The 10335-nt window shown below is 49.4% G+C and overlaps 1 protein-coding gene across 1 annotated transcript in view; it reads right to left on the bottom strand.

Moving 5' to 3' along the window:
- Positions 1-2536: 2536 nt before the first annotated feature.
- LOC115647273 (cathelicidin antimicrobial peptide-like) overlaps positions 2537-10335 on the bottom strand; it is a 34060-nt gene continuing 26261 nt past the window's right edge. The window contains exons 5-8 of the mRNA XM_030554175.1: positions 6341-6563; positions 4906-5013; positions 3784-3867; positions 2537-2744 (exon numbers count right to left, since the gene is read on the bottom strand). Of these exons, the coding sequence (XP_030410035.1) occupies positions 2655-2744; positions 3784-3867; positions 4906-5013; positions 6341-6563 (505 nt within the window). The 3' untranslated portion in view covers positions 2537-2654. The remainder of the gene's footprint in view (positions 2745-3783; positions 3868-4905; positions 5014-6340; positions 6564-10335) is intronic.

The raw sequence follows: 10335 nt of genomic DNA, 5'->3' as shown, positions 1-10335 counted from the left end.
TGGCATGATTAGTTCTTGACAAATCCATTTTGTTTACTACTCATCATGTTATTCTACTCTAGGCACTTACACAGGGGTTGATTAATGGTCTGTTTGAGTATCCAGGTATTGAAGTTAGGCTGACTGTCTGTGATTCCTGAGGTCCTCTTTGTTCCCCTTTTTTTAAAGAGAGGTACCATGTTTTCCCTTCTGTAGTCCTCTGGGACCCCACCTGCCCTGCATGAGTTCTGGAAGACAATCGCTACTGGTACAAAGATTGCTTCAGCTAGTTCCTTAAGTACCCTAGGGTGAATGGCATCCAGCCTTGTCAACTTGAATACATCTAACTTATTTAAATATTTAATCTGTTTTCTCTATTCCGGCCTGTGTTCCTTCCCTCTTTCTTGCTAAGCATCTTGTCACAATCAACTCCTTTAGTGAAGAGTGAAGTAAAGTAAGCATCAGAATCCTCAGTCATTTTGGTGTTGTTGTCTATTACTAGCTCTCCTTCCCTCTTAAATAGCAGACCTGCACTTTCCCTTGCTAGGTGTGACGTATTTTGTGTCTTAGCCTTCCTGGTTTTGTCCCTACATACTTGGGTTGTTCTTTTCTTCTCATCCTTAGCAATTTGTCCATGACTCCACTTTATGATTTTTCAGGTCACTAAAGAGCACCTGATACAGCCATATTGGCCTCTTGTCATGGACTCAATGCCCTCTCTCGGCTCTGCATGGTCCCTGGCAGGAACCCTCTTCAGTGTGACAGCCTTTCTCAGGGGTCCACTTTCCCTCTGGGGTTAAGCCGTAGGCCCCTCCGCCTCCTGGAACTACACCTCTCTGAGACCTCAGCAGCATGCCTGCCTTTTGCCATGGGCCCCCACAGGGAGTCTACTCACTCTGGACCTCTGGGGCCTCCAGACCCAGAGTGAATAATGCAACCCTGATCTCTAGACCGGAGTGACTCTCAGCCAGCGTAAAACAGAAGGGTTTATTGAGCATCTGAACACAGCATAGGAAACTCTCAGGGCCGCAGGCCTAGAATCCTTCAGCACAATACATCTAGGTCACTCCAGCCTCAGGTGGGCTCTGGCTGCTCTCTCCTCCCAGCCCAGAACCCCCTTCTTCCAGCTGGGCATCTGATATCGCCGTCCCCCAAGTCTCATCTCTGTCCTTTTCTTCTGTCCCAGGAAAAGAGGCCTCCTGGTCCTCCTCTTCTCTCAGCTGCTCCTCTCATCCATCCTCTGTTCCCTCTCTGGTCAGGTCAGGTCACCGGGGTCCTCTCTCCACAGTCCATTGTCCTCGCACTGGCCAGAACCGGCTGTGACTCCCGAGCTGGGCCTCCTGGTCACCAGTTGCTGGGGTATCCATTCTCCAGGCCATTCGCTGGCCGTCTGTAACAACAAACTCCCTCTCCCACCATCTCACTAAACCAGTAATACCCAGGGAAACTGAGTCCCACGCCCTCTGCATGCAAATCATTGAAAACAACAAGAAACCCCCCTGCTTCGTCACATCTCCCCCCGCCTTTGAGTCTGAACTGAGCGGGGTCACTTAGCCACAGGGCCAGCTCCAGGTTTTTGCTGCCTCAAGCAAAAAAAAAGAAAAAGCCTGAGTGCCACCGCTGAAGCAGCAACAGCACCCAAAAGAGGCGGAATGCCGTCCCTTGAAAAGTGCTGCCCCCAAACAGCCGGGGTGCCACCCCTTGAAAAGGGCCATCCCGGCACAGGCTTAGGACGCTGGTGCCTAGAACCAGCCCTTCTTAGTCAGTGACCTGGAGAGGTTGAGGGCCCCCGCCCGGTGATAAAGCATCGGCTATAACATTGGCACTCCCCCTCACATGGACCACCGCCATGTCATAACCCTGGAGGAGCAGGCTCCATCTCAAGAGCTTAGCATTAGCCCCTTTTTATCTGGTGAAGCCACGTCGGGGCGGATGATCAGTGTACACAGTAAAGCGCCACCCAACAGATATGGCTGCAGTTTTTTAAGGGCCTACACCATGGCCAGGTATTCCTTCTCTATGGCTGTTAACCCAATTAAGATCCTTAGTGGCTGAAGCCATGGCTTGCATGTGCTATTTAAACCCATTCCCGTAGGGTTTCTAAAGCATTACATGCCCTGAATCCTAAATTTTCCAAAGTGACCATTGATTTTGGGTGTCTGCAAATTTAGAGAGATCTTGAAGGGGCCACATTTTTGGAGGGAAGTTGCTCAGCACTTTCTGAAAACCAGGCCCCTTTGGGGACATCCTGTGTTGGGCACCCAAAATTGGTAGTCCCTTTTTAACAAGTTGGGCCTTAGTGTCTGGATTTCAGCTGCAATTGGGCAGGGGATGGATCTCTTTAAGGAGGATGGCATGTGACTCTTACTCTGGGTCTTTCATTGGCCAGCAGAACTGCCAAGTGATTCACTCCGGTTCATGTCCCCAATCTCCTCTCACAATATGGAAGCAGAGGGCTACAGTATAGGTTTGCAGAATGGCAATTTATTATGCAGAGGAGCCCTGGTGAGCAGCACTGCAAGAGTGGCTAAGCACTAGGTAGAAGCAGATGCTTTGAAGCTGTTCAGATTGTTTTAAGCCTTGCTTCAAATGGTGCTTCCGGTGGAGGAGAAATGGCGGCACAGATGGATCTGGCAGCATCGGCTCACTTTCATCTTCTCTATTTCTGGATCTTCTTAGCCAATGATTTTGAGAGCAGCAGCAACAATGCCCCCACCACGTCCTTTCCAGAATCTTTTCCAGCGGCCCCGTGTGACGACATTAGGCTAGAGAGAAAAGGGGTCAGGATCAGAATCTCCACTCAGACTGAACCCGTCTCCTGCAGCTCAGGGACTGTTACTTTGTTCTCTCTTGTGTTTTGTTTGTTATTAGCAATGACTAGAGGCCCTAACTTAGATCAGGGCTGTGGTAATTGCTGTACACATGCACAGTGGGAGACAGTCTCTGCCCCAAGGGGCTTACAATCTAGATAGACAGAGGGGTAAAGGGTGAGGGGGTGACAGTGTGACATGCCTGGGGTCACACGGCTGGTCAGTAGCAGAGCAGGAAATAGAGCCCAGGTCTCCTGAGTCCCAATCCAGTGCCCTCTCCCCAGGAGCACATGGCCTCTGTGGAGCAGCACAGGGCATCCGACCAGTGTCACTGTGGGCCTAGGTGGCTAGTGGGGGAGAGGAGTAGCCCTCAGGAGTGAGTGTAACTGCTGGGCTCTTTGACAGAGGGTGACATCGCTCGGTGTCTCTGAAGGAGGGGCAGGAGCTTGCCTGCTGGAGGGACAGGGTGCAAGGGCCATGTCATTGAAGGCACAGGATTATAAACTCAGCCATTATCCCCTCCCCCTTTGCTGTTTGTAACCCTTACGCAAACCTTGGGCAGGTCCCTGTTCTAGGATAAGAAGGAGGGGCCATGCTGGGGCCTTTGTCTGGTGTGTGGGACCAGGGGCCATTCAGTGTCTGCATCGTACAACGTTTGTAAATGTCGCTGCCAGACAAAGGCAGGTGGTGAGGAGTCTCCCCAGCCCCCATGTCCTTGCCCCGCTCCCAGGCATCGTATGGAGCTTTAAGTTTCTTACGTATCCCAATGAGATTAGAATTTGCTCCCTGCGGTTCTGCTGGCGGCTGTAGGTTCCACCTCCAGGCTTGTGGGGCAGGAGGCCTTTGCCAGCTCACTGCCAGCAGGTGGAGCTGGACACTTGTTCTGGGGACACTTGGTCAGTGTGAAATACCTGGCCAGGATCTCAGCAAGAGAAACCCTTAACCCTGCGTCAGCCCAGCCGTGAGCAGACAGGAGGCTGTCTAAGCCACTCACCTCCTCAGACGCCTCCTCACATTTGATAATGATGGAAGGGGGGTCCTGTTCAGTGGAGAAGAATCCAGAGCAGTCTTTGACCAGCTGCAAGGGAGAGAAGAGACCTCAGCATCTTACTGTCCGGGAGCGCTACCGCTCAGGCAATCGTGTGTGGAGACCTGCTTCCCAATGTGGATTGGTCACAAGTTCAGCAGGTGGTTGGGAGGCTCAATCTTGGGCCTGGTTTAGACATCACGGTGGATCAGGACCCCGTTATGTGAGGTGCTGCAGAGAGACCAGAAAGATGGTCCCTGCCCTGAGGGGTTGACAATCTATGTAACCCTGGCTTGCGTTCAATAGCATCTGACTTTGTGAGCTGTTACTATGTGGTGTCTGAGATTCCTTGTCTACTCCAGCTGAGTGAGAGGGGCCCACAGAGAACAGCATATGGGTAAATTGTAGATACAGACAAGGAGAGAATGAGCCAAAATCTACACTCAGCTGAGCCAAGCGAGGCTGGATTGCTATTAGGGCAGAGCATGTTTACGGAATGAGAAGCAGGGTCTGGCAGTTACAGCGCTGGGCTGAGATTAGAGAAACTTGGGTTGAATTCTCCACTCTGCCACTGTCCTGGTGTGTGACCTTGAGCGAGCCACGTCACCCACCGATGACCCGGGGATAAGAGCACTCCCTCTTGGCCAGCCTTTCTCAGTCTGGTCTGTTTAGATCGTGAACACTTTGGGGCAAGGCAGAGACTGTCTGTGCAGCACCTGACACCATGAGGCCCTGATCTCATATGGGATGTCAAAGTGCCAGTGTACCACGAATAATATTTTACACAAGCTGCATCCCCTTCTCCTTTTGCCTTCAAGGATAGTTCCCAGGTAGAACAGTGCCCCAGCTGACAACAGCAAACCAGAGATTGAAAGCCGTGTAGTCCTATAATCAGGGGTTGGATGAATGAATGTATGTTTTCTGTAACCTTGATGTAAGGATCAGTAATAGGATACAGCAGAAGAGGCACTGTACCGTAGCCCCCTTCCTTCCTTTATGTCTCTGCTTTAAAGATGTTGTTGGGCATCTGTGTGATCAGTGAGACAGAAGAGCAGAGGGAGGTGTCTCCGTGCAGAGAGTGATCCTTACCCCGTCTTCTTTGAATTCACACTGGTTGGGGTTGCGGTTCCCTGATACCGGGCACACTGTCTCTTTCACAGTGAATTTCAGCGATTGGATAGTTTTAGAAGACACGTCCTAAAAAGAAGTTCAACGAATAAGGAAAATTAACATTCACAGTGAGCATCAAGGCACCAGGCCCCACTTTGGCCTTGTAAATATTTTTCTTTGATGTTATAGTATCGCCCAGAGACCCAGATTGGCATCAGAGCTGCACTGTGTGAGGTGTTGTTCACACACATACCCAGGGAAGGCCCTTGCCCTAAGGAGAATGTAAGTATTGACTTGTTCAATTCTACTGAAGTAAAGAGTTATTAATAATCATTCTCAGCAGTAATCTAGGGCCTTGAATTTTTCAAATGCTGTTCAAACCTAAATCCCGGAAAGTAAATTCATATATTGTGGCCTAACTCTGATGTAGCTCCATTGTCTCAAATAGGCTGATTTGCACCAGATGAGGCTCTGGCCCATGTTTCTACTGCATGAACGAATAACTAGTATCTTGCAATTCTCTTCCCCCCCACCCTGGTCCTCTGCCCTTCTCTTAGAAAATCCAGTCACTCAGTGTTTCTGCATGTGTTTTAATTCCTGAAAGTGCGATTCTGGTCTGAAATGACAAGGTCTTATTGCCTCACTGTCACTTCTGTATGTAGGTTCCTGTCTTGCAGAAGTTACTTGTATGTGCAGGTGTTTGCTGGATCGGAGCCCAAGTGTCCTCCTTTTGGGCCTGATCATGAAACACTCTGAGCACTTTGGTGTGGTCTGAGCCCCCTCAATTTCCACTGACCTCGCTGTGAGCAGAGGCTGCTCGGTAGCTCACGGGATCAAAACTTTCATTAAACGTATGATTATGTCCCCAAATTGAATGTTTGCTTATTCTCTTTGAACACGTGTGGCTGGCCACCGCCTTTGGGCCAGGTGCCGTGCAAACACAGAATAAGATGGTCCCTGCCCCGAATTACTCATAGTATCATTCAAATGGAAACCTTCTCTGCCTGCTGAATCTGAATGAACTGCTGCTCTCAGGCCCTTCCTCTGCAATGGGACCAGGAAGCTGCTGTGTGGTCATACAGGGAAATCGCTGTCTGGCTGCTACCCGTCCCTGCACATATTTCAATCCCTCTTTAGAACCAATTTTGGCCACACTGCTTTTAGTGACTCCAGCTGGCTTGTCGATAAATTCCCTGTTGTTCACCTTCCCCATCCTCTGCCTACTTGGATTGTGACAGAAACTGTCTTTCATGGCACCACCAGAAATCTGCCCTGGATAATGACGAGGCTGCAAATACCAGACTGTAGGTACAGGAGTCTAGCATCAGAGGCAGCGATTTCCATTGACCTGCTCTATGAGCTCAAGCAGCATCGAATATACACAGGTCACAACGCGATTCCCCAGGTCACTCACCCAGTCTGGCTGTGGCTCAGCTTCCAGGAGCCGATAGGCCAGTGTTATGCCTGGCTCTTGGTTGTAGATCTGAACTGCAGCTAAAACCGCATCCTCGTGGGTTAGCTGAGGGGATGATGGTGGTGTGGGGGCTGCTGTGACCACTCCGACGAGCAGCAGGACTTTCAGGCAGGTCTCCATCCTGTGCCCTGTGGCATTCAGTGAGAGCTGGGTGGGCAGCCCACTCTCTCCCCAGGGAAAGCCCTTTTATATGCTGCCTCCTCCGTGTGGGCTAGTGCCTCATTGGCTGCCTGCTTTGGTCCTCCCTTAACCAGTAACTTTTCCCCATCCATCTGCAGGATGTTTCCATTGGCCACCCTGCTGGGGCGGGCAGAGAGGGAGGTTGGTCAGGAGAAAAGGAGGATTTTTTTCTAAAAAATTGCTGAAATTGTGTGCACCAATTGCTAAACAAACCATGGCTGTAGGTGGCTGGGGGCCCCTGTATTGGGAAAGGCTAAGGTACCTGAACCTCTCTTGGTGTAAGTCAGCATAGATCCATGAAAGCCAATGGAGCTAGGGCAAGTTAAACCATCTGAGGATCTGTTGGGCCAGAACCTCAGCTGCTATAAGTTGCCATTGCTCTATCTACACTGACTTTTATCAAGAAAACACCTCTACCCTAAAGTCCAGACAACCAGAGCTTTACCCCACAGCTCTCAGTCCAGAAATCACACAGCAAGCATTCCCCTAGAGCCAGTCAGTAGGCACAGGTCGTTGTTTTGGCTAAATCCAAGAGGAACATACAGTTCATCGACAATGGATAATCACACACCGGACTGCTCCTGACAGGCCAACCGGTTCTTTTGTATCCCTAGCAGCGGAACTGCCCCTTGTCCAAGAGGAGGACTCTGTTCCAAAGCTGGAGACATCTCACTATCATGAAGTCTTCCTATGAGTTAGACTAACCTATTCCTTCTAATGTTACCCCATTGCTCCTAATCATACCCCATAGCGCCCTTTCCAAATCAATCCCCCTGTCTTTGGGTTGATTCTTCTGTAGGCTGCTACCGTTTTTCCTTATTCTATATTTACATTGGCCAATTTAAGTGCACATAGCTGTGTCCCTACCCAAGCCAATTTCAATTAATTTTAAGAATCAGATTTAATGAGACACTGTCTCAAACGTGTTACCAACAGCCAGTAGTATCCCATCGACCACTTCCTCTTCATCCACTGGTCCTGCCATTCTGTCAAGCACAGCAAACTATCAGATCTCTTCTGTGTGATTAGAGCACGTTCTGTGTGTCCCCCGAGTGGGGCCCTCCTACACAAAACACAGTCAACAGTGTGGCCGGTATTGCTGGCTGTGAAGCCCCCTTCATCTGCTGCAGGATGAGAACAGGAAGTCTCAGGATTCTTTCTTCAGCTCATTTCTTGCACATGCTGGCTGACCGTTTAGCTATGGTTTTGTAATCCAGGCAGGACGGACGGGGTTTGTAACTGACAATTCCATCTCTCCCTGTGCAGTATGTGAATTAAAGCTGGTGCTGTGCCACACGGGGTTGGGTGGCAGTGCGCTCGTACCACTTACTTCTTTATCAGTCAGTTGCTGAAATGCTAGAAATTCTTGAAGTGTCCTTTAATATTCCCCTATTAACTTGACTGATACTTGAGTCTTATTATTATTATTATTGTAACACCTTAATCCCAAAATCATGTTTTGCCCAGCCGAATTTTCCCCCTCAGCCTAAGGAGTGCTTCTTGCATGTGACCCCCTGGGGTATAGGTTAAATGCAGAATTGTATTTGATTCAAAGTTTGGATGTTGATTGAATCTGGCCAATAGTTTGCAAAGTCTGTCCAGTCTGTGTGTGACTTTTGGCAAGTTACTCTATCTCTCTGGCCTCAGTTCCCCATCTGTGACTCATGGCCCTTTCTTTCTCCCACTCTTCGTCTGTATGGCCTGTTTAGATTGAACGCTCGTAAGGGCAATGATTCTCCTGTGCTATGTGTGTGTACAGCTGCTAGCATAATAGATCTTGGTTGGTATGTGTAGGTGCTAGTGTCATATGAAAGAAGACTGAGGCACAGGGCAGTGAAGAATTCAGCCTCCAGTCTTTAATTTCTGATGCTCTATTGAATAGGGTCAAGTATCAGAGGGGGAGCCGTGTTAGTCTGGATCTGTAAAAGCAGCAAAGAGTCCTGTGGCACCTTATAGACTAACAGACGTTTTGGAGCATGAGCTTTCGTGGCTGAATACCCACTTCATCAGATGCATCTGACGAAGTGGGTATTCAGCCACGAAAGCTCATGCTCCAAAACGTCTGTTAGTCTATAAGGTGCCACAGGACTCTTTGCTGCTTTTATTGAATAGTGGTTGCTCTGAGAGTCCCACTGCAGCTCCGTCACAGCCCGAAGGTTTAGCACTGCTCAGCCAAGAGGCCTGCACATGTAACCCACACGCCTCCTGAGTGCCACTAGATGGGCCAGAACACCACACCCAGGAGGTGTGTGGGTTACACAAACATTTGCAATCTCATTCTTGCAGGTGCATCTGTAACAAGATGTTACTTTTGTAGCTGTCGGGTGTCCCTGTGCTTTCTCCGTGCAGCTCTCCAGGACAAACTGGAGCACTGACCCCTGTTTATAACAAGACTCCTGCTTAATTGAAATTGGGGGGGGGGGTTCTCTTGGTTTGTCCTGTGGACACAGCCTCCTCTGTCTGCAGCACAACCTGCCCTTAGGAAACTGACCAGCATTTATCCCTCATGGCAGTCCAGGTCCCTCAAGCAGCCTCTTTCTCCAGATCTCGCTGGCATATCTTCCCTGTATCCCCAGTCTGACAGAGCTGGAGGGCAGCTGCCTTTTACATAGCTGGCCAGCACATCTTCCCTGTGTCCTCACTCTCCAGATCCTGGAATCCAGCCTCTCCCTTCAGGGACAGCCAGTATTGATGCCAATAAAATCCTCACTGCTCATACGGTCCCCACAACCGTGCCATGCTGCAGGCTCCTCCACAACTCCCCAGCTGTCTTCCCTGGAAGAGCAAGGGAGCTGCACCTACAGGCCTTGTACTCCCTTTCCAAAGTTTGGAGGATCCAGAGCACAGAGATCGAAGCCTCGGAATCCCCACTTGTTTCCATAGAGCTTTGTGTGTCCTCCTGAAGCCTTCAGCTAATGAGACCCCTAGTCTGCATGAAGTGCTTTTAAGACAGGTTGGTTTAAAGGGGACCGTGGGGCCATCTCAGTACAGGCTGGCCTTAAAGACTGTCCTCATCAATGGAGGCTACCAGCCAACTCCAGGCTTCATTCCTGGGTACGGTGCTTGGCACAACGGGACTCTGATGCTGGCCCTGAACAGGGGCTGCTGTGATGCAAATCACTGATAATAAATAATTTTGCCATGCATTTTCCCCTAGAAATGGCTTTTTGGGGTTTTCAAACACCCTGTGCCCATCACACACACAATACAAATATCCCAGAACACTACATACCCATAGTGACTTACACGTGTGTGTTGTGTCCTGTTGTGTTGGACAGTCTGTGATTCAGCCTACACAGAACTAAAGTGCCTTTCCTTTCTCGCGTTATGCTCTCGTTAGAGGAGACAAAGATAAGTGGCATAACTCCCTGAAATGCAGTTTGTAATATTTATCTAGACCTAGGTCTCTGCTGTGTTCGGAGGGTTAATTAGACAATGTTTGAATATGTAAAATGTAATATAAATTCTGCTATTAGAGTAAAGAACTCCGACCTGAATGAGCTAAGTGCTGAGGTTATTCCGAATGGGTCTCTCTCTGACCCTCACCTACACAGCACTGAAACGTTATGGCAGTTGCAGGTTTGCTTCCCAAATGTGATGGTATTTCTTTTGCAAATGCAGGAAACAGAAGTTAGTTGGGTAAGATGTGCAGTGGTTTGCTCACTGGAATAGGGTTTCTTGTCCATTTCTTTGCTGTGCTATGTAAAACCCTAATTCCACAATATTGTGCAGACAGACAGACCCTGGTACCTGTG

The sequence above is a fragment of the Gopherus evgoodei genome, chromosome 2 (genome assembly GCF_007399415.2).
Source record: "Gopherus evgoodei ecotype Sinaloan lineage chromosome 2, rGopEvg1_v1.p, whole genome shotgun sequence".
In the NCBI taxonomy this organism is placed as follows: Eukaryota; Metazoa; Chordata; order Testudines; family Testudinidae; genus Gopherus; species Gopherus evgoodei.
This window is presented reverse-complemented; position numbering and strand designations above follow the sequence as displayed.